Raw genomic sequence first — 25200 nt, 5'->3', positions numbered from 1 at the left:
TTATCTTTTTTTGAAGTCCTGTAATGTCTCCAATGTTTTGGTCTTATCAGTTTTGTTCTTTACTATTTTGTTCAATTTTATTATAACTGATGATGTAGGCAATTCTTTTTAAGATAGCAAGAGGCATTATGGTAACCATTGTTGATCATCTTGTTTTCTGTTTTTACATTATGTACTGTGTCCATCCTTTTATTTGACTGACTCTGATTTGGTATGTCACATTTGGTTTTATTCTCTTAAAGAAAAAAAGTAATAAGAACTGTGGGAGTAATAAAACCCAAAATGTGTAATTGTCATTGTAAAAAAGAGAAAAGAAAGTGCTCTAAAGGATATAACTGCATGTATATTTAAGTATATAAGATAGATAACCATATTACTGAGTTTTTGTTGGATCATTGAACAGAACTGTTTTCAGTCTCACTGTTTGAATGTCCACTTTATATGCTTTAATTTTGTAACTTGAACAACTATTTCTAAGATGACAATATGTAATCTATTAACTAGTGATTCTCTAGTGTTTATTTTTTTTTGAAATTCTGTATAACTTGTACCCTTTTTCTTTTTTTTTCTTTTTCTCCTTAAATAAAATTAAACAAAAGAGAGAATATAGCCAACTTTCTGGAATGAGATGGGATCTCAGTTTCATTTTAATTTTCATCTCTCAAATGACCAGCAATGTCAGTTTTTTTTAATTTTTATTTACTATTTGTACTTATTCATCTGAGAAATGTGTGTTCATCTCAGATGTCCATTTTTAGATTGAGTCTTTAAATTTGAGAGATTTGATTTTTTTCAATTATATGTTCTAGACAGAAGTTCTTTATCTGAGGAGTAATTGGCTAATTTTTTTCTCACTCTGTGGGTAGTCTTTTTAGTCAGTTTGATTTCTCTTTGCTGTGAAAAAGTTTTTTCATAACATGAGATCATAGTTGTTGATGTTTGTATTATTTCTTATGCAGTTCATGAAGTCTTTGCCTACACCTATGTCTTTAAGAGTTCTGCCTGTTCTGTCTTCCAGCAGATATGATGTTTCTGTTTTAATATTTGATCCATTTTGATTTTATTTTGGAACATGGTAATATAAATATGTCTAATTTTAGCCTTTGGTAGGTAGAAAGCCAATTTTTTTAGCACAATTTATTAAAGAGACTATCTTTCTTCTAGTGAACATGTTTGGTGCCTTTGTCAAAGATAAGATGACTGTGTTTGGAATTGTTTATCTACTAATCTGTTCCATTGATCTTCAAGTTTCTTTGTTTGTTTGTTTGTTCATTTGTTTTGCTAGTACCATGCTGTTTTATCACACTAGCTTTGTAGTATAATTTCAAGTCAAGGATTATGATTTCCCCTTATTTGCCTTTGTTGTTGAGAAGTAATTTTGCTATTCTAGGTCTCTTTTGGTTCACATGAATTTTAGGAATGTTTTCTCTAGTTCTGTGACATACACCAGTGGTATGTTTATTGGGATTGCATTAAATCTGTGTAATAATTTTGGGGGGATAGCCATGTTCACTATGTTCATTCTTCATAAGAACAAGGGATATCCTTCCAAATTCTGATATCCTCTTCAATCTCCGTTTTCAGAGTACTGTAGTATTCAATGTAGAGATTCTTTATGTCCTTTGTTAGACTGACTCCTTTTTGTTTGTTTGTTTGTACCAGGGATTGAACTCACAACCTCATGCTTGTTAGAGAGGCACTTGTGCCATGAGCTAAACCCCCAGCCTGATTCCTAAGTATTTCTTTTTTTTTTTTTATGCTGTTGTGTCCCTCAGAGAGTCTGTTATTTTTTTATGGTAATGTTATTGATTCTTTAGTATTGCCTTTGTATCCAGCTACGTGATTGAATTGGTTATTAAACCTAGAAATATTTTGGTGGAGTTTTTGGGGTCGTCTGTGTAGAGTATCATGTCATCAAGACCAAAGGTCATGTGAAGAGGAAATTATAAAGATTAGAGAAGAAATTAATGTAATTGAGACTTAAGAAAACAGTACAAATAAGAATGAATCAAAGTGTTGATTCTTTGAAAGACTAAAGTTGATAAACCCTTAAGCCAACTTTATTTTTTAAAAAAGGACTCAAATTTATGCAATTCGGAATGAAAAGGGGGAAATCACAACAGACCCTGTGGAAATACAGAAGGTCATAAATATTTACTTTGATAAAATTTACTCAAATAAAATAGAAAACACAGAAGAAATGGACAGCTTCCTAGATACATAAGAATTTCTGAATTTGGACTAAAAAAATATAAAAATTCTAAATAACCCAAAATCACTCAATGAAATTGAAAATATAGTTAAAAACTTACCAACAAAGAAAAAACCCACATCCTGATAGATTCACTGCTAAATTCTACAATAAATTTAGAGAATAATGCCATCACTTTTCAAACTCTTTAATGAAATTGAAAGAGAAGCAATACTCCAAAGTCTTTCCTGGAATGACTTTTCATACCAAAATGGCGAAGAACCCAATCATAAAAGAGAACTACAAGCCAGTCTCCCTAATGAACATAGACACAAAATTTCTTAGTAAGATACTGGCAAACAGAATGGTGCAAATCATTGACAAGATTATACACCATGACCAAGTAGGATTCATCTCAGGGATGTAGGGATGGTTCGACATATGCAAATCAATAAATGTAACACACCATATCAACTGAGGCAAAGACAAAAATCACATGTTCATCTCAAAAGATACATAAAAAAGCATTTGACAAAGCCCAACACCCATTCATGGTAAAATTCTTACAGAAAACTGGAATAGATTTACTTCAACCTGATAAAAAGCAATCCAGGACATACCAACAGCCAACATCAAACCATCAAAAACTTGAAGTTTTTGCTCTAAAATCAAGCACAAGACAAGGTTGTCCACTGTCACCACTCCTATTCAATATAGCTCTAGAAACATTAGCTAGAGCAGTTAGACAAGAAAAATAAATAAAAGGAATAAAGATAGGAAAGGAAGAAGTTAAATTATCCTATACTTCTGCAACTGACACATTAGAGCAGAGATAAGGAAAGAGAAAATCATAAGAGAAAACATTGTAAACATTTGTTAAGAGGACTAATTCCTACTTAATGTGCAAATATTAGAAGAAACACATTTAGACAAGTTGATAATTACATTGCATCATTGCATTTTGCCTGTTCTGTCCATTAGGACACCCCTACTTTTAACATGGGCTGTTTGGGATGTGAGGTCCAGAATGTAAGCTCCATGATGGAAGCCTAAACAGTGCTAGAAACAGGAGAGCCTTGGCTATAACAGCCTCAAGTTCTTTTAACTATGAAACCCAGGAGGGTAGCCCGGTGTGTCCAGCTTTCTTCTCTGATCCATCATTTACAAATCTATCAGACTACCCAATGTATTTCATAGCTTAGCACAGTTCCACAGGGATAGACACCAGCAATCTTGCATGTTGACGACATGAAGAAACTTGCTAAAGGTAAAGCAAGAGGTGATACGGAATATTAGAACTGATTTTGGACTTACGCGTGTTTTTACATGTAGTACTTATGTGTGTTCCATTCCTTCACTCTCAGAAGAAAAAGAATGTTAAAGCCTGCTCATTGCTGTTTAGAGATGAGAACACTTCAGGGTCCACACAGGGAGATCTGGAAAAGTGCTGAAGTTTTCACAGTAACAGAAGTTGTTTTACCTTTTGTTTCTTTCACATAAAACCATTGTAGTATATTGCAGTTTAAGAATTTTTATTGTCAGGCTGGAGGGTTAGCTCAGCGGCATAAGCACCTGCCTTGCAAGCAGGCTGTCGTGAGTTCGATCCCTGGTACCGATAAAAAGACCAAAAAAAAGAATTTTCATTGTCATGGTGAGTTATTGAGACTTTTATGTTGGTTCAAGGCTTTATTTTGTACCAGGGATTGAATTTATGACCTTGCACTTGCCAATTAGGCACTTTGCCATTGAGCTATAGTCTTGGCCTGATTCAAGGCTTTTTGTCTCTTCTTCTTGTCACATCTTGCAAAGAGAAGTTTTTAATATGGTCATACAGTTCCCATGCCCATGTGTTGTGGATCTCATGCAAGATTGCTGGTGTCTATCCCTGTGGAACTGTGCTAAGCTATGAAATGCATTGGGTAGTCTGATAGATTTGTAAATGATGGATCAGAGAAGAAAGCTGGACACTCCGGGCTACCCTCCTGGGTTTCATAGTTAAAAGAACTTGAGGCTGTTATTACTAATGCCACTGACTATCAGTATTCTGTGGAGCCACATGGCTTGGGAGAAATGTGATTTGCATGAATTGAACATACTGGTATCCCTAATGTCAGTTTTAATCTAATGTACATTGAGATCAGTTCTGTTCCTTCATTTATTTCTTATTTGTTGCATCATTTAACAAATTCACTGAGTACTTATTGGGTGGCAGGAGCTGGGAAATAGTTTCAGAAACTTTGAGGAATACAAAGATGAATAGGGACCGACCTTGGCTGCAAGAATTCACAATATGCTTGATAAAAGTGATACAGAGCAAAAAACAGTAATAGAATATTAAAGACACAATGACATAAATTTACACAGGGCTTTACAGATATTTAGAGCAGAATATCCAAGGGGGCACATAGGGGCAGGAGTTGGGGAGAGGTTAAGGAAAGTCCCAAGAGAAGTGACTCTTTGAGTCGAAAGGTTCTGTAGAGTTAAAGCCACTGAGGCAGCGGAAGGCAGTTTAGACAATGACATAGAGGTCAGGGACAGAATAATGAGTTCAAGCAGTAAGAAGCTGTTCATATCAATTGACCAGAGGATTCAGATGTAACCAGCTGATGAGGAAATATGTAGGGACCACAGCAATGAGCTGGGATCATATGAAGATTCTATGAGAGTGCCTGGTATATAAGGGATGCTAAGCAAATATTCATGGAAAGGAGAGGGACAGATAATGGGACATAGATGAAACATGTTGGGAAAGGGACTGCATGACAAGCTATCTATGTGTAGGTAAGACTGAATGAGAGTCAGAGTGACAAAATAATTCTGGAAAGAGGTAACATAGTAGCATGAAGTCAAGAGGAGATCAGGTGATGGCTTAGAATAGAAGATCTAAAAAATGAATTGAAAAGAAGTTGAATCTAGCAGAATTTGTGAGACAAAGGGAAGAGACTAAAATGACACTCAAGTTTAACTTTAAAAATTTAGAGCCACTAGGGATTTATTTAGCTCAATATAACAAGCCACCTTCCTGGCAAATGCAAGGTCATGAGTTCGATGTCTGGTTAAAAAAAAAATTAGAACCTTTTTTGAGTTGAAACTATGACAGTGTAACTCCAGAAATGAAAATAGGGTCTAATTTTAATTTGGCCTTATTATCCACTCAGTTATAGATGAGAAAGATTGTTTCATGAAAAAAAGAATTCATTTTGCCTTGACATTGGAGGTAAGCAGCATATTCAAGATCCAGAAAGTCTCTGATAATAGTAGTCTACTGTTGGAGATGATTTATTGCATTCTCCATAAAAGTTACACCCAAATGGAAGCACAGTGGTCAGTAACATTAATATTTTAGTGCAATTTTGTTTTATGCCATTAAAGCATCAACTGATCAATGGCCAAGTTTCACGTGTACGTGCCCACTAAATGAGCCCTACGTTTAGTGAGCAGACACTCCATTAAAACTGGGAATCAATGAGTCTTTAATAAGTATTCTTACCTTCATCTGATAAAACGGCTTAGCTGTTATTAGCTGTTGGTAATCTGGATATGTGTTTTACAGAATGTTTTTCCCTAGATTTTGAGGCAGTGTATTTCATAAACTTCAGTGACATGAAAGAGCATAAAGGAGAAAAATGGGTCATTTATTCTGAGGAGGTAGGGCAGTCCTCATTAGACGATACCTATTTAAGCCGTTCTTGAAGGATGAGAGAGCTCTTACTTAGCTGGGGAGTAGAACACAGAAATATATTAGCAGGCATGTGTTGTTGCAGGGGAATTGCAATGTACACAGTTGTGCCAGGCTGTAGGATACAGGGAAGGATGTTGAAACTGAAGAAAACCTAAAATCAGTAGAAGAAGAAAACCTTGGGTGAGTTTATCCTATAGGCATGAGAAACCGTCCAAAGTCTTCATGTGGAGAAATGATGTATCAAACGGGAGTTTCAGGATAATTTCCCTGAAAGCAGTTTAGAATAGGAAAGTAGGCAGAAGGCAGCAGGGAAGCCAGTTAGAAGCCATTGCATAGTCCAGGTGATGGCTGGCGATAGTTGTAGGGTACCAAGGGAGGCTATAAGAGCCTGTTTATTGGGGTTAAATGAAATAACTAGTCTCCTGCTGCGCATTCACTGCCTGGCACTATCACTCATGTATTTTGACCCTCATAATGAAGCCCTGGGTTAGTCAAGACTAACCAGGGTTCAGGGAGTCAGGGGCTTCACACTGTGCACCTTGTAATCCTCCAATAACTATTTCCAATTGGCCCTATCTGTTGGCTGGGCCACTGACTAGGAGTTATTGGGCTGGAATGAAACATAGAAATTTATCACCTATCAGCTAATTTATCACCTCTTGTCATATAAGGAAATGGACCCAGAGAGTCTGAGAATAAAAATGAATGTACGTACTTACTAAAACACTCTTTCAAATAGTATGCTCAATTGTTACATGGAATATGGAGCCTGATGCTCTGTAGAAACCAGAGTACGAAGGTGCTTTGCACTTCAGAGGCAGCCCTGACCTCAGATCATGCAGCAAGAGAAAGATTAAGGCAGTTTAAAAGTGGCACACTCTTGAAGGAGCCCAGTTGTAAAATTCTTCTTCATGCAGCTTGAGTTCTTCAGGTGTGATCCAGGGTTCTTTATGTAGCAGACTTCTTTCATGGGACCCCAAGAAGCCCGAGAATCAGCTTTCCTTGTATAGAATATTCGGCTTGAATCAAGAGATCTGGTGAAAATCCCAACATTACCCAAATCCAAGACCTTTGCTGGTTTGTACTTTCCATGCTGCCTTGGCAGGTGCCCAGCAGCTAATGGACACTCACTAACATCGCTGTCTACATGTCCTAAGGGCAGGTCCTTTTGTCCTGTGTGTGAACACGAGGTAGAGTTGCCTAACATGGGAAGACTCTAGAGAGAGCCAGCCAGCCAGGAGAGGCTGGGGCTTCTGTTTCCTGGTGATGACCGTGCTGGGTCTGGTAGATCTGCTGACCACCTTCCCCCTCCTCCCTGTGCAGCTTTAGTGAGGTTTCCTGGAGCTGTTTTCTATCAAAGGATGGCATCTGTGCCCTAGCATGATTTCAAACAAGTAAGATCATGTTTTATAGACGTGAGATGGTTTCTTTTAAGTAAAAGAAAAACCACATGGCATGTTTGCTGTAGGGAGTTTTGTCATCTCCTTAGCAGATAATCCTACCTTCTTCCTATCTGACAATATCCTTTTCTTCCACCATCAGAAATACCCCCATAATTACTTTCTACATTTAAAAACAAAGAAGTATTTTATGCAGTATAGTACAAGATGATTTATGTTACACAGAGTGTGATGCACACACACACTAAGTAAAAAACAGAATGGTCAGGGAATTAGGAGTGCTGGGGTGGAGTGGAATCAGGTTGTTATTTTAAACAGGGTATTCAGGTTCGGCCTTATCTAGAAAATGAGACATGATGGGAGCAGAAAGATAGCGAGGGAGGTTGCCCGGGAATGTGGCAGAAGATGGAAACAGCTAGTATATAGCCTTGAGGCAGGAGCAGGAGACAGTGAGGAGGCCAGGATGGCTGGAGCAGTGAGACCCAGGGCAGAGAGAGACTCGAGTTCAGAGAACTAGTGGGATCATAATGTGAAGCCACTTCTGCTCCAACTACCTGTGATGAAGGACCTGTATCCTTTGTTGAAGATCACTATTTTTTACAAAATCTACTAAAAATGAGTTACTAGAAAATGAAATGTTTTGAAAATACAAAGTACAAGCCCAGTGTTTTCTTATTACATCATATAAGTTACTCTTTAAAAAATTGCAATAAAAGTCTCTAAGTGTCAGTTTCACTTTTCTTTACTCATTTCCTGGTGAACTCGTAGCTCACATTGTAGACTTGCACCAAGCCAGGTGCACACCGACTTGCACTGAGGGCCACTGCCAGGAGCTAGCCCTTACCCAAGCACAGGGGACTCTGCTGACTGATTTCAGCAGAGTTCTGTTGTGTTCTGTTGATGAACCCTCCGCTAGAGGATGAAGCACAGAGGACCTAGGGAGAGAAGTAGAGGCACAGCCATGACACTTGAACGTTACAGGCAAGAGATGGTGGTGACTCAGATCAGGATGGTAACATTGAAAAGGTAAAAAGTAGTTGGTTGTGGCTATATTTCTAAGGTAGATCTCACAGAAATCAAGAATTCTTTTACATCTTTTAAAAGTTGATTGTGAGTGCACTGGAGAATCATTCAAGTGATTTTAAGCATTAAGATGTTACATAAAGACCTATGACTAAAGTAGACCTCTTGAGCAGCTTTTTAAGTGTATCCTCTCACCTGGACCTTTCACCTACAAGGCAGAGAGCAATTATTGCATTTGAGAGGACCCAAGAAAATCAGCTAATGAACCCCCTCCCCTGCAATGCTTATTCTTTAACATTAAACTCTCCTCCTTTGGAAATTATTTCACATTTTATATCTAGTTACAAGTAAGAGAACTATTCCCTAGTTTCCCTAGTTTGGATGACCCTAAATTCCCAGAGACAGCTATAAAATTGATTAGGATTTAAGAGCAATCTGACTGCATCATCTGCTGTCCATCTGATTGCCAGGATGGATTTGGCTTCTCTGATTCCCAGTGGTTACAGCATGTATGGCCAAACCTTAGTGATACTAAACATATAATAGGTCAGTTTAATGAAAAGTTTTAGAAGGTAGAATATAAAAGCATATGGTGGTTGTAAGCCAAGTTCTTTAAAATATGTTATACATGTGCTTACACTTAACAAAGACTTGAAGGAAACATTGAAATTTGACGTTAGGATAGGAGACTCTCTTAAACTTGTTGTTTTGTAATCAAAGCAAAGTCTACTCTAATCATCAGAAGTAATAAGAACCATCAGTAATGGAAATGTACATGAGAGCTGTATTAACTTTTCCCTCTCTTTGGCCTCTATAGCTTACTATCTGTTACCTGGATATGCTGATGACCAGTGAGGAGCGCCGGAAGCAGCTGAGGGACCAGTACTGCTTTGAGTGTGACTGTTTCCGGTGCCAAACTCAAGACAAGGTACAATGAATAGAACCATTTCCGGTAACAGTTCAATGATCTCTCTGAGAATCTGCTTTTGTTTCACTGGTTCAAAAGTAAAGGATCCTCAGTCTATGACAGGAACTAAGGGTGAGTAAAATAGATCTTTGAGCTGCATACATTTTATTTCTTGGAGCTGCTATAAACCACAAAACTGAGATTTAAGCAGAATAAAGATTTGTTGAGCTTAGAGCGTAGAAGGTGTAAGATATTAAATATATGACATTAAATGTAATTAAAAGGACATGCAAGATCAGAATGGTATTAGAGCAAATAGTAAGAAGATTGAATTACATTATTATTGTTAATTATTTTTTAATAATAAATATACTATTTGTTGTGGGTATTTGTTTTTGTTTTCAGAGTTTGTTCTAAAAGGCTTTCTACGAATAGCATTTTATCAGACACAGATCACTTATCTAGCAACTTCTATTCTCTAAGGAAAGAAGGGCCAAAATAAAAGTCATAAGAACAGTAAATGAACTCTTCTAACATTATTCATATAGCTTCCTTATTTTGAAACTTACTTTTAGTTTGTACATAATCAGGTTATCTGATAAAGTCTTACTTTTACAAAATGTTTGCATTTAGAGATTTCTCTTAGGAATTTCTCTCATTTAATGTCAATACTTATAAAAGATTAGAATCAACTGAAAAATGATCAGCATATGCTCCTGGGGTAGAGTAAGGGAAAAGCGGCACACCGGAGTCTCCCATGCACTCCTGATAGCCAGAGTGCTTCGCTCACCATACCACGTCTCCCTGACTCCTGCTGTCAGCACCAGTGGAGACAAGTAATTGCCCTCACTGCATGAGAAAGGACCATGATCTCATTCTAATGCTGCAGAAGTAAGCAAGCATAATTAGTTTGGCATTAAACTTTCAGAAACAAGTGAGAAAAAGTGGATTCATTGCTGCTATCTTGAATCTCCAGTGTTCAATCCATTTTAGTCTTAGCATTTTGCCCCCACAAGCATGCCAACAACTGTCGGGGGCTCCCTGTGATCTCACTTGTTCCACCCCCAGACTTTAATCTGGAATGGCCCCAAGCTAGCTTCCTAGCAGCATCCCTAGTTGGAAATGAGAATGCTCTCAAATTTAGTTCCTCTTAGTGCCATGAGTCTGGCAAAGCTTCAAAAAATTTTTGAATGAGTAAGCATGTTTCATTAAAAATCAAGGGTTCGGGGCTGGGGATTTAGCTCAGTGGCATAAGTGTCTGCCTTGCAAGCAGGCAGTCATGAGTTCGATCCCTGGTACCGATAAAAAGAAAAAGACAAAAAAAAAAAAAAATCAAGGGTTCACTTTTGTTATAATGCTTGAAATCTGGACTATAAATAAGCAATAACTCACCCAAAACTGGCATTAGTAATTGCGGTACGTTTGTTTTAAAAATTCTGGAGAAGTAATCCAGGATGAGAGCAGCTGTGCATAGCTTTCACCGTGAACCCCGACTCATTTTATCTTCCTCTTTATCCATCTCTAGCACATGGCTTTGTTCTCATGGTCCTGAGGTGACTATCCCTCCTTCCCCATGAGGGCTTACAAAATCTAGACAAGCAAAAGATGACAATAAAAAGCAAAGAGCAAGAGAATTCCTTCTAGGAGGAAGGATCATGTTTTCCTGTTGCAACCATGTCACTCTTTGTAAAAGAGGCCGGGAAGCTGTTTTAGCTTTCCAGATGCGGTACAAGGAAGAAGAGGTGTGTGAGTAGCTTTATCTAGCCAATCCACAGTGTCTACATTCATGGACACCATTCTCCTTACTTTCTGTTTCTCTGTTAGGCTGAAAGTTTGTTTAATATTGTTAGTTGGGGTTCTACACACTCATAGGTGTTGTTTTTCAGTGGGGATACTTTATGAGAAATGACTCATTAGGCAGTTTTCTCATTATGTAAACCCAGAGTAACCCAACATACGGTTTTACAGTGAGCTTATTTTTTTAAGTACAAGGAGTACATTCTAAAATAACATAAAGCATAGTATACTACATACATTAACCAGTAACCTAGTCATTTATTATCATTATCAAGTGTTAGCACTACACATAATTATATGTGCTACACTGTTGTACAACTAGCAGCACAGCAGGCTTGTTTCCACCAGCATCACCATGAACACATGAGTAATATGCTGTAATAGCACAGTGATTATGACATCGCTAGGCAATAGGACTTTTTATTCCCATCCTATTCTTACGGGGCCACTCTGTTATATGCGGTCTGTCATTGACCAAAGTGCCATTGTGCAGCTCATGAGTCTGGGGAGCAGGAGACAAAGAAAGAGAAAGAGATTGATGATAAGGAATTAACTTATGTAATCATGAAACTCATGAAGTCCTAAAATCTGCAGTGCCACACTGGAGACCCAGGAGAGCCAGTGGTGTAAGTTCCAAAAGATGGCAGACCGAGACTCAAGAAAAGCTGCTATTTTAGTTTGAGAACAAAGGCAAAATATGATGTTCTTTGTCCCAAAAGAAGTTAGGAGTTCCCTCTTTACATGGCAGGCAGCCTTCTTTGTCTCTTCAGGCCTTTAGCTGACTGGGTGATAAACACGTCAGGGAGATTTGTATGGATCCCTCATGAGCTTGCCAGTGGAGGCAAGGCCAGTACAGACCTGGTTACTGAGATAGTGGACCTCTTCAAGCCCACAGATTTCTGTCTGCCCAAGAGGACAGAGCATCAGTGGTTTTTGAGCCTCTTTTTATAAGTAAATTAGTCTTTCTTCAAACATTGGACTTCACTCTTCATATTTCTTACATGAAACATTTTGTATTCTCTGTTAACCTTTGGCACTGAACTTGGTACTTTCTACTGTCTCCTTCCAGAACTGAGGTTCTACAGCTTTGTCTTTGTTATTCCTTTGCATTTCTCTTCTCTTTTGGTCCAAGGTGATACCTACATTGTTTTGGAATTGGAAAAGCTAATTTAGCAGCGGCTGCTGCTGCTTCTTCTTCTTCTTCTTTTTTTACATTTTACCTATCATTACTATAGAGTTGGTGTAGGTAGAAGAACTTCCAGGTCCAAACTTCCATGTTGATTGCAAATCTGCAACTCACCTTTCAAGTACATACTAAGAATCCAAGTCTTTAGAGACAAAGGAAAATGTAAGAATAAATGATGATCTAACTTTTCTGAAGGCTCCCACGCATGGGTGCACCTTTCACCCAGCGCCAGCCAGTCTGCGGTGCAGGGGAACTGTATCTTTTTTGATCCTTGGGCCTTCTATGGAGAGGGTTGAGGAGAGTCATTCTAAAAATACAAACATTCTAGAAATAACATAAATTGTGTGGGGGAGGTATGTGAAAAATCTCATTCTCTGAGGCTACCCAATTCTAGCCCCACTTTTATTTTCTTGTGTGCAAACAAAACAGTGTTAATTATCATATTTTGTAATTATTTCAGCTTCCTTTTAGAAATCTTGCTTTGTAATATGGGACTGCTTTTCATTGGTCCCTTCTGAAACTCGGGACACCACCTCTGAAGTTCAGAGACAGCACTCTGCAAAGAAATGGCCTGTGCTGGTGTAATGCAGCATGGCAATTCCTCTGTGAGAGGCTTTGTTTCCCTGGGAACTAGGGAAGACAGCAGCGAGAGCCACAGGAGGAAACGGTGCTTGTCTGAAGGAGAAATAAAGCAATGTTAGAGTTAAAACTATGGACAAAGGAAATGAGAGTTTTCTGCCCCCAGAAAGTTCTTATGGTAACTAGAATCTACTTGAAATTTGAGCAACTACTTAAAGATCATTATTAAACCAAGATTTTTTTTCCTAGTGCTTTCCATATTTTGATAAATTAATTGTAAGCAGGACTGCTTTGTAGTGGGATGATGAATCTAGCCAGCTCTGAAATGCTTTATGTATCAAATTTTAACAATCTAAGCAAAGTATGTTTCCTGTTTCTAAAGTTTTCATCATAACCAAAGAATGTTATCTTCAAGAAGAGTAGGAAGATTTATCAGACACAAAGAATTTGTGTGTGTGTGTGTGGTGTGTGTGTGTGTGTGTGTGTGTGTGTGTGTGTGGTGTGTGTGTGAGTGTGTATGAGTGTGTGTTAAGCAGTCAAAACCTAACATTACTATGTTACCTATGTCTTTCTTGTCTGAATAACCAGAAGAATGAATTTCCTTGGAGTGAATGCAGAGCTGGCTGGCATTCATGTTAAAGAAAAAAAAAGGAGTTAAGGAGTTTATTGGCTTCATAACCACATAATCCTGTCTGCAGTGTCGCTGTGAAATCCTGGGAGAGGTTCTGGGCACCGTACAATGAGCTATAAAGTTGGCTGGGAGATAAACAGTGTAGCTGTTGTGCTTACCTTGGAACCAGCTGTTCACCACATCACAGCATGAGGCGCTGCGGTTTTTACCTTCTTTCAAGGACATGCAGCTGCCACGCTCCTTCATGTGGTCCTGTCTGGCCCAAGAGCCAACCTTAGGGGTAAGAAGAAGGTCTCATCACAATGTGCGGTGACATGAATACCATTTTACAACCTTTCCAGTTCTTACTCAGACATCCCTTTCTTCTGGTTTTTGTTCTGCAGAAAGCTGTGACTCAGGGTACAGATCCATTGGCTGCAGCTGCTATGGCACAGAGAGCGTGTGTGTTCTTAGGAACCAAGCAAGCGCTCGCTGTTCCTAGCCCAGCCCACTGTCCACCGTAGTGCTCAGGAAGTGCTGAAGAATAAGTGACTCTTGTTAGAGAATATTATAGGTTAGAGCACCTGCTAAAGTGTTGGTGCCAATTATTGTTTGCTAGGTAATCTGCTGAGTTCCTTACAGGCCTCATCTCACATAACCTCTACAACCCTGTCAAGGTTATGGTTACTCCTGTGCCCATTGTGCACATGAGATAACTGAAACTTAGTACAGGGTTCACCACTCCACTGTGCAGGATAACAGAATTACCTTCCCTACCTCCTGTCTAGCAAAATGGAGTGCACTTCATATTCAGTAAAACACACTATCTATTGTAGAGTTGTACCACTTTTGCCAAATGCAAATGTCTGAGACTGCCACTCCCATCAAGCTATACAGTGGCATCGCCACCATTCTCAGAGCCCCTGCACCACTTTGCAGGCACCTCTGTGCCCTTGTCCCAGTCCCCCCTCCCCGACCCCTGACCTGCTTGACCTGCTGTCAATGTGGTTTTTACCTTTTCCAAAACATCATATAAATTAAACCAAATAACCGTTTGATTCTGACTTTTTTCACTTAGCATAATATCATGTTATTTTTAGACACAAGTAAAAATATATAATCTCAGAAATTGGTTCACTTTACTGACAAATAGTATTCCATTACACAATTATCCCACAGTTCATTTATTGAGTCTCCAGTTGAAGGATGTTTTTCTAGTTTTTGGTAGTTATCAGCAAAGCTGCTGTAAACATTCACATGCAGGTCATTGGATGAATATAAATATTTTTTGGAGTAGCTTTATTTAAGTTAATTTTTTTAAATGATAGAAAAATATATTTAGGAGGTACCGTGTATGTTTTGGCATATGGATGGATACATTGTGTAATCGAGTTAAATAAATCTGCTTCCTCAGTTTTCACTTCTTTGTGACAAAACATTAAAAATTCTGCCTGCTAACTGTTTTAGGTCTACAGTCCACAGTCTCTAACTGTGGTCACCATGCTGTGCAGTAGCACCTCAGAACTTCTTACTCTCATCCAGCTGCCACTTAGCACCCACTGGCCAACCTCCCTGCATCTCTCCTTTTGCTCTGTTCTCCTTAACCTCTGGCCACCACCAGTTTTACTCTCAACTGTATGAAGCTGACATTTTTAGATTCCACATATGAATGAGATCATGTAGGTGTTGGCTTATTTCCTTAGCATGATGATCTCTAGAGCCATCCATCTTCTTTCAGATGGCAGGATTTTAATGTTTTTATGGCTTAGTAGTATTCTTTTGTACCTGTATATTACATTTGCTTTATTCATCAGTTGATAAACCCACTTAGGTCATTTCTATTCTTTGGCATTGTGAGTAGTGTGGCAGCAAATATGGGAGTATTTGGTTTTTTTTTTTAATACTTATTTCACCTTTCCTTTTGGTTGTATACCCAGAAGTGGAATTTCTGGATCATCTGACAATTATATTATTAATATTTTGAGAAATCTCCATACTGTTTTCCATAATAGCTGTACTAACTTACATTCCCACCAGCAATGTACAGTTTTCATTTCATGTGGATAAGTGGGGTTGGAAATACTGGATTGTATAGTAAATATATGTTTAATTTAGTAAGACATTGCAAGCATGTTTTTCAAAGTAGCTGTTCCTTTTTGAATTCCTACTACAATGAGTGAAAGTTGTTTTTACTCCAAATTCGCTCTTGATTTTGTCAGATTTTATTATTTTTCAATCACTCTAATAAGTATGCAGTGATACCGCATTTTTTGTTTTATTCATTGTCTTAATGATGAGTAATATATATTTTTCTATGTGTGTTTGCCATATGTACATTTTATTTGATGATATATTTGTTCAATTTTTTTTTTGCCTATTTAAGAGGGTAGGTGTTTTACTGTTGAATTGTGAAAGCTCTTGATTCTGTTTACATGGTTTTTATCAGGCATATGTTGTATGAACGTTGGTCTTTTCTCAGTCTGTGCCTTGTCTTTTTCTTCCCTTGATGGTCTTTGGAAGGGCAGAAGATTTAAATTATCAATATTTTTATGGTTAAATCCTTTGATATCATATCTAAGAAGTGATTGCCTAATCCAAGAGAACAAAGTTTTTGCACGTTTTTATTAGAGATTTTATAGTTCTGTGTTATACGTGAATCTCTGATGCACTTTGAGTAATGTCTATGATTTAAGGCTCACTTTGGCATTTGGATGTCTCATAATCCCAGTACCATTTGTTGAATCGTTAGCTTGTTTGAAGCCTTAGAATAACATAGAAAGAGAGCAGAATTTGGGGTTGCAAAAGTTGGGTTCTAGTCTTGAAGCTTCAACATTTTAAGACCAGTGACACCAGCAAGAGCAAGTGGGCATTCAGAGAGCAGAAGGCACCAGGGCAGCTCATAATAATGGAAAGAGCATGTGCTCTGAATGCTGATGCTCACTAACCATCTGACATTAGCCAGTTTCCCTATCTTAGTGTTTTGTTTTGTAAGATGAGACTAATCCATAACTGGCGAAGCTTTGTGTAATGCTGTCTGTGTATCTTGGGAACTGGTTGATGCTAGGTAGTGGTAGCCATTATTGTTCTCGAATGCTCTGGGGAAATAGTCCATTTGAAAAGTTCAGAGATGCTAATATCTTCAGTTCCCATGATTTGCTGATCAGAGTCTCTGAATTGCTCACATAATCTTCTTGATAGTTTTTTAAATCTTCCTGCCTCAACTTTTAGTAACGTTTGCTTTTTTTCTCCTTTTTGCCTTTTGTGTGGTTCTAATGGTCATTCAAAAATTACTTTTATGTATTCATTTGACTTGAAAATTGCATCTCCTCTCTTATCTATTCAGTAGGCTCAACAGCAATCCTAAAGCCTGATAGTTTTGCTCCATAGTACTTGGCCCAAACCCTTAAAATAAGATACGATTAACTGGAATTTTACAGTTCTCTGCCATATGAGTTCTACTAGCATCCCTCTCTTAGAGAATGGGCAGAAGCAAAATAGAGAATTGTAGAACTATTTAGGGCTGGCTGCTTACCTGGCCATAAATTCCCCCTGCAGAGCCTGTGTTTTTTTGAAGAGGTGATGCTAGTGAACTGGTAGCATTAGGGAGCTCCAGGAGGTCATGTAGAAGCAGCCCTGTGAATCAGGAATTGTGGCCAGCCAAGTGTGCTTCCACCCTCCTAGATCTCTGCCCTAAAAAAGGAGCTATTTGGGCTCCAGGTAGCCATGGCAAATAGAGGATATGTAATTCTTCATTTTCTCTCAGACACCTGCTGAAGTAATAGTGATAGGCTTTTACCACATATTACTAAGAGACCTAAAGCATATTTTTACTTTACTTAGGTCCATAAACCATTATCACGAAGGCTAAATAGAATGTAAAAAAGAGTTAGTTAAATTGGCATACCTGGCAGAAACATTAAGCCTCTAGCTTAATATCTTTATTTTATAGGAAGGAGACATGAGTTGTGATATCCACTAATTGGCTGGCACTAGACTGTCAGATCCAGCCATCCCAGGTACCCTAATACCCAGGGAGTGATCTTGGTGAATGAAGCACTGTGTGTACTGTACCAGAGTGTGGAGGAAAAGCTAAAAGGTAAAGACAAAGGAGTAAATTAGTCTAGAAATTCTCTTTTGACTGTTTTGTTTGAAATGCCATCTCAGTTTGTTTACTCATTTTATTATTTTTATCCAAGTTTAATTCTTAAACACTTTGAGCAGTAGTATTCTAAAATACATACATATTTTTTTCCAGTGGTAAAGCCAATCTAATATATCATATATATAATAATATATAACATAGGTTGGCTTTACCATTGAATAACTTAGAATGTGTTAATTATAGTGATGGTTTAAAATCTTGGGTTAACTTTGGCTAAAACATATACCACCCACCTGGGAGAAAAATACCAGATCCCAGGCATAAGAAGACACTAAATCCTTAGCTACTGCAGAGCATCCATAATCCCTGACTTCCAGGTCACAGGGAAGACTCTGGTAGGATTAAGTCTTCTCTGTTTTAGCTTAAGCTTAAAGCTTCTAATTTTGCTTAGAACTTAGATAGATGTGTTTCTTTCTCATTACTTATTGATAGTGATTGTTTTTTATCTCAATTCTTTCAGCAAACCTGCTTGAATCGCTCCTCTTCCTTCTTTCCTTCCTCCTCTTCTCCCATTCCTCCTCAAGTATCTGGAGAGGTGAGACTTACCATATACCAACTATGAAAATCCTATGGTGGAAAGATCTGCTCCCACCTACAAGTGGCTTACGCTGTAGTGTGGAGACAGGCACCCAGACACACTGTTTACGTCAGTGTAGGATTTATCTGAATTGTCTAGGTGCTGTTGGAACAGAAGAGACATAATCTCCCTGGTCTAAGAAGGAAAGAATTCTCAGAGGAGCAGACATTTGACCTAAGACATAAAAACTATAGGTGTTTCTAGAGGGGACGATTCAAAGGGAGCATTTTAGGCTGAGGATGCATCCTAAGAAACATCCCACAGGCACAGAGACCATAGTGCCATGGAACTGTGGGTGGCTCTTTGTTACTAGAGGATGAAGGCTGGCCAGGTCAGTGATGAGGGCCAAAGAGAGGAATACCAGGCAGAGTTTGATTTCATCACAGAAAGATGGGAGAGTGCAGAAGAATGGGAGTGTGGACTTATGACCAGCAATAGCCAGAAAAATATAGCAGTGTGTACAACAAAGAAATCATAAATTATTACACAAAAGAGAATCAAAAGCAGGTAAGAAAATGGACACCATTCTCACATCATGACACCCAGAAGAGCTTCTGGGGAGTGCCTTGTGTATATCTGCAATGGTAGTTTTCTTCTCAACAAAGCATGAGGTGTTATTGAGTCCAATTGATACCTGGAGCTATGGCATTTGGCTTGTTCCAAATACTCACCTGCTCCCAGGCTGCCTCTCACTGCTTCAGTTACAGGTCAGAGCACTTACAGTCATACTGAACGTTGGCTGCTAGAGGAGGGGTGGCTGTGCTCCAGACTAACCCTGCTTCCCTCCTATTATCTAGGATACTCAGGGATTTCAGTTGTGGCATCAACCTGTCTTCTGTTTTCTTTTTTTTCCAACCATTTCAGACCTGTTTCAGACCCTATGAACTCTACTAGTGGAAAATCAGATATACCATTACGAAAAATACTCTACTAAGAGAGATGTGAATTCTTTATGTTTGACATGTTAATTAGAGTTCTGGAATGATTAAAGCATGGATAATGTTTTCCTGTCTATGATGTTAAAGTTTGAAAGCTGCAGCTAAAGGATCATGAAACAGTTGTTTACACATGTGTCATTAAATTGCTCTGTTCAGTAAATTGTCTCACTCTTAATCTGCTTTCCTCAGAATTTAGTTAATGTTGGTGGTTTTACCCAATACTTTCTTCTGCTAATTTCTTTATTTATTGTGCTTTTTAAAATGGAACTGATGAAGTAGCAGCCAATTAACAAATTATGTCTTGTGCAATTTAAATAAAAACACATTAATTATTTCTAAACAATTAGCCTGTATTTAACACAAGAGAGGGCTCCAGTGGGTAACAAGCACAACCTCAGAAGATCAAGAAAATCAGCCTAGCCTAATATTATATAAATGAATATTTACTTTTAAAAACAGCTTTGTGTTGTGAATAGGTTAATTAAAATCATTGTGCAGATTGGGAATACTGACTTCTTTAATTTTATATCAGGGTCTTTAGCTCAACAAAAGACCCAAAGCCGTGTTCTTCATATGCTACTTTCTGCAGGCCCACTAGAACTATGCTGAACAACCCCCTAACTCTAAAACAGACAAAGAAAATTCAAGATGTTCTCAGAGAGCATCACAGAAGATAAGACTGTCAGGAATGATGAAGGGAACAAGAGCTTTTCAGCTTATAAGAGAAAAGGAAGTGTTAACCAGGCAGCGTGATCTGCATTTTTCAGTCTTCCCTGCTTAGCTTTTGGACTTTTTTTTTAAACATAGGGTGGCATTTTCTTTGTGGGACTCTTCTAAAAGACTATCCCATTTGTATGATTCTCCAAAAGCTTTCCAGCCTTCAGGTTCTGGAATCCTTTAAGCTAGCTGTAAAGTCCCCAGACAAATTAGATATTTTGGAATTAAAGAGAAAAATTAGATATTCTATTACTAAAAATAATCCTTACCCTGTAAAATTCGATCTTTTTTTTCTTTTTTATATCATCCATTCTGAGTTTGGGTGTTTTTATTGTTACTTGTTGCTTCTCATGATAGTCAACAACCATTTATCGCACACCTACTTTTAGAAGATTTTTTTTTAACCTAAAGCACCTTGAAAAGTAAGTTAAAAATAGACAACAGTAAGAAAAGAATTGAGACTATCAGATTTGTGCCTAAATTCCAGCAGACTGAAGCCTACCTACTATAACATGGTATTGTATGGGCTGCATGGGTACAGACTTCTGTAATGTGGACAGGTAACAAGTGGTGTTGAATGGTCAGAAAGAGATCATACTCCCTTAGCATTCTTAGCCAAAAAGGGACAGATTAGTACATGAGAAGTAAACTTCTTGACTTCAGTCCTATTAGTGTTAATGTTAGTTCCTGTCATCAGGACAAAATACTCAAGCTGATCAGCTTATAAGGAAGATTTGTTTTGACAGTTTCAGAGGTTTGACAGAGCTTGCCTGGCTCTGTCACTTTTGTGGCACAGTGTGTCATGGCAGGAGTGCATGGTGGACTGAGCTGTTCACCTGAGTAACCTGAGGTGGTTACTAAGTGAAAGAGAAACAAAAGGAAGGAACGGACCAAGGTCCCAGTATCCTCTTCAAGGGCACAGCCCGAGTGATCAAACTTACTCCCCCACCTAATAAAAGTTCCATCACCTCACAGTGGAGTCCTGAGCTGACAACCAGTCCTTTAACACATTGGCCATGAGGGAACACTCTAAAGCAGACTGTATCGAGTTCTGATATCTTTGTTTGTTTTTGTTTGGTATTCTGTTTTGTTTTGTAAGCAAGAAAGACGTGAGTTTCAAAATGAAAGAAAGGTAGTAGGCTGTTTTATTCTTTAACCTATGAAGAGTAGAATATAACATTACTACAGGGTTTCTTAGGTTTCAGAGATTTCTTTAGCTGGGTTCAGGCTTTGAGCAAGACAACCTATAAAGTTTATTTAGGGAATATCCTTCTGTCTTAGTGCCTAGAACCTACTTTAGATAGTATCTCAAGTTGTCCAAGGTAATCTAAAACCACTGTATAGTTTGGAAAAGAAAATAAGCAGTTCCCATAATGGTATTCATTTGGTCTACAGTTACTAAGGGTATGCTCAGTGAAGGGCAGAGGTTTTCATTATTAATAGCAGAGCTTCAAGAGCTTGTTTATATCCTCTTCACATTTCCTTTCAGACCTTAGAGACTGAATAGACAGGTTTAAATGGGAAATCACTAATAATGTCAATTATGGACAATTATTGGTTATCTTGTCATAGTTTCTCTCTCTCTAATAATTACAGTGCTGCTGTATTTGTAAGCAGAGAAGCCCAGCCCACCCTCTCTATAAAGTGTGTACTTTTGAAAACAGTTTGCCCATGTAAGTCCCTTTATTGATTGAGATTTTCATGCTTCCATAAGCTCATCTCAATGATTTTTACCCAGGAAAATTACAACTCCTGCCATCCAGCCTTTCAATTAAGTATGCTTTGCTATGAAATGTATCATTGAGGTTTTTATTAATTTAAGCATTTTATGTCAACGGAAGGTAGATCATTATTAACTGGTCTGGTGTAGTATCTCACAAAATACATGTCATAGAAAAGTAATTAACTCCCTCCTTCTATTGCAGAACAGATGTGTAGCTGAATAAGAACAGGGACCCAAGGGTACTCTAGTGCATTTATTTATTTATTTATTTTTCAGTCATTAAATTGTCAACTCCAAGACCTTACTGCAAGTTTCCAAACTTTATTGTTTTTCATCTCAGCATCCCCTACCCCCAACCACCTATGATTGAAAGTTTAGAACCATTACATGAAATTATATATACAATTTAAGCAAAGTTTGATAATCAAGAGAGTTGAGAATGCATAAGATATACAGAGATTTTTTATTTGAAAACCTGGGTAGTTTAGCAGCAGCTGTTTGGGAGCTGCAGAAGTGGGGTTAATACACAAAAATGAGTGTTTCCCTAGCAGTGCAACAGGAAGAAGTCAGGGGAAACCTCATGAGTGCAGCATGCTGCTGTCATTTCTTTCTTTCCTTCTCCCCTTTTAGTAACAGTTGTCATTGTGTATTTCACCAGCGCCATTTTCTCTTGCATAGGCCCTAAAATGATCTGCAGGTTTCCACTCTGTGCCCCTGGAAATTTGCTTGTACAGAAAAGTCAGGGACTGTTTTCCAGAGAAGTCTCTTCCACAGCCCCTCACTCACTTGCAAAGGGGAGCTGCAGCTCCGTAGAGGTCAGCAGGTCCCTGCATGGCCTGGTTTCTGTTCATCTATCCATTCTCAGCTCAGACTCACAGTTGGAACCCGCCAGGTTCTCCCTTGCCCCAGGGGTTTGCGCTCGGCTTCTCTCTGACTGAAACAGTCTTCCTGCAGCTTTGTGCTTGTGAGCGTTCTTTCTTCGCTTTCCGCTTCAGAGGGATGTCCCAGCCTTGCTGACGAAATCACGTCTCTCTCATTCTTTTCTGCTATGTCTTTATTTTCATTAAAGCGTGAACAAAAGTACAGGCTGTGTTTTCTGCCTCCTTGCTTACTAAGAATGACCTTATTATCTTGTTCTGTGGTGTGTCCTCAATGCCAAGAACAATGCTTGATAAATTTGGGTTGCATGAGTGAAGTGAATAAATACTGTTCTTAGCCTACCTATTGGTTAAGCTCTATAGGAAATTCCAAATATCAGCATTACCTTCTGCTTCACACTTATCTTGGTTCACAGAATATTTACTTGCTAGTTTAGACAGTCTGCTATGACCCATGTAGCTCTTGAGGTTCTTGGGATGAAGGATGGTGAGAGGATGACAAAACAAAGAAGAGACAAAGCTGGGGTCAGGTAGAGCCCTTACTCTCCTGATGGGAGAGAAGAAACCACTGTAGCACATTTACTTATACACTCCATAAACTCCTAAGAGAATGTCAGTTTCAACCGTGCTGCCTAGCAACTTGTTTGCTTGGCTAGCCTGGGCCCCTTGCCTTTCTGGAGCTGGAACCGCTTGTGTAGGTGACTTGTTTTGGGCTCTCTGTGTTTTCAGGGCTGGTCTTGCTTTAGCCCCACACATGTGATCAATCTCCATTTTCTTTTTTTTCTTTTTTTTTTTTTTTTATTTAAAGAAAAGGAAACGAAAAAAAAAAATACATGGAGATAAAAAAAAAGGGTAGAAATAATACAGAATTACAGACAAACAAAAAGTAAGAAATTGCTGGTTGATAAGTTACACATTGTCATCTTCGAAATAGCTGTTCAGGTTATAGAATTAAAGTATTTAGAATGACATTCAAAAAAGTGACCCTACAAACCATCCTGCTCTATGATCGAACAAAAGCTCAGTAATATGATTATCAGTCCTACACATTTGTTTTACATCTCAAAGAGGGTAAGATTAACCATATCAAAAGAACAGAATATTTAAAAAAAAATAAAACACAATTTAAAGAAATACAGATTTCAAAGCAAGTCCACTGGAGATCTTCATTATCTAACTGTCTCTAGCTTCTTACAAATAGTTGTCCCTATCTTCACCCACTTTATATACTTATTGCATATTATAGAGCTAATTAAATCATTACAGGATGATGAAGTCTTTTTAGGTCCTCAAGTTCCAAATTAGGGAAGACAATAGCAACTACCATCGCATCTCTCATTCTCTTTGTGATAGCAATCCCCATCTCTGCATATGCTGAAGTTGAACTCAAGAAACCAGTCCAATGTCATTCTAATCAGCAAACAATAGATTGCTAGAATTTATATTATAATGCTACAAAATAAGCCTCGGGTTTCTCAGCGTCTCTTCCTCAGAGTATTTGTTCCTTACATCTTGCATTATATAATCTGTTCCCGTAAATAATTTAAGAAAAAAAAAAAACCCATGTGTGAATTTCTACCTATATATCTATCCTCTCTGTATTATAGGGAAAACCAAGTCATAGCAAAACAGCAAAACAATTTCCTAGAAAAACATGCAATGGATAAGACATATAAAACTACAATATAAATGATTCAATCTCCATTTTCAATGGCTCCCTACAACAGCTGGCCCTCAGAAAGGTATATTCTTGTCCTTCCTGCCTCCAGCAGTTTTTATCATGACCTGTCCCACTTTTCCACTCCAAGATATATGCAGTTAAATGTAAAGACAAGTTGTATGATTCCAGTTACCATCTTGATAGAGTCTTTTCTGTATGTAGTTCGTGTCACCTCTGGTATTCTTTGCCTCTCCCAGCAAGCGTGCATTTCTAGTATTAAAGCTTTTAATAACACTGGACTGGCTTAGTGGTGAATTTAGATACAAGTTTCTCAACACTTAACTGTTACCCACATCATCCTGTTGAGATCTCTGTAATTTTAAAGTAAATAAAGTATAAGTCATTCCATAGAGGTCCATCAGCCCAGAACTGGAGAGAACTTTGGAGCCCCTAAATCAGAACTTTCCTCTACAGTATTCCAGCTGGGTGGAGGTCAGACTTTGTGTGAACATTTTTAATGGAGATCGGAGTACACTGTCTTTGAGAAGATCATTCACACTACTGCTTGGGCCACTGAGATTATGAAGTTAATTGACCTTATAAACTGAAAGCTGCCTCTTCCAACTTACTACATGGTCCTAGGTCTGCCCTGTGGAGCATTAAAGAAAGAATAAACATGCTCCTTTATCCCAACTATATAGTCTCCAAGCACTGGAATATTTGAGGCAGCATGGTGTAGCAAAGAGCACTCAGAATTCTGAAATATACAATTGGAGGCTCAACTCTATCGCCATGAGTTCCTAGTTAGTTAAACTTGAAGGTCTTCTTCCATAACTACAGACTTGCCTTCTCTTACCTAGGGACTGAAGTAGTTTTTTAACTTACACTTTTTTGAGATAATTAAATAAGATAAAAATTAAAGTAACAATAATTGTCAGTAAATACTGATGTTTTTATTATTATTTCATACTCAGCTAGCCAGCTCTCTAAAATTTAGCCTCTTCTGCCAGGTTCTCTGCCAGAATAAGGAAAATTATTTTTGACACATACCTGTAATCTCAGCAGTCAGAAGCTGAGGCAGGAGGATCGCTGTGAGTTCGAGGCCAGTGTTGGCTATAAAGTGAGTTCAAGGACAGCCTGGAATATGTAATGAGACCCTGTCTCAAAGAA

The 25200-nt window shown here is 38.2% G+C and overlaps 1 protein-coding gene across 8 annotated transcripts in view; it reads left to right on the top strand.

Annotated features, from left to right (window-relative positions):
- Positions 1 to 25200, top strand: part of Smyd3 (SET and MYND domain containing 3) — a 715019-nt gene that overhangs the window by 529316 nt on the left and 160503 nt on the right. For all 8 annotated transcript variants that reach the window (XR_010043331.1, XM_063236766.1, XM_063236765.1 and 5 more), the window contains one exon: positions 9114 to 9224. Coding sequence is in view for 7 of the 8 variants with exons in the window: in XM_063236766.1 (XP_063092836.1) it covers positions 9114 to 9224 (111 nt within the window). In the remaining variant the exon portion in view is untranslated. The remainder of the gene's footprint in view (positions 1 to 9113; positions 9225 to 25200) is intronic.

The sequence above is a fragment of the Cavia porcellus genome, unplaced genomic scaffold (genome assembly GCF_034190915.1).
Source record: "Cavia porcellus strain 051 isolate PalLab524CR breed Dunkin Hartley unplaced genomic scaffold, mCavPor4.1 scaffold_26, whole genome shotgun sequence".
Lineage (NCBI taxonomy): Eukaryota > Metazoa > Chordata > Mammalia > Rodentia > Caviidae > Cavia > Cavia porcellus.
Note: the sequence above shows the minus strand (reverse complement) of the source record. Positions and strands in the feature narration are given on the sequence as shown.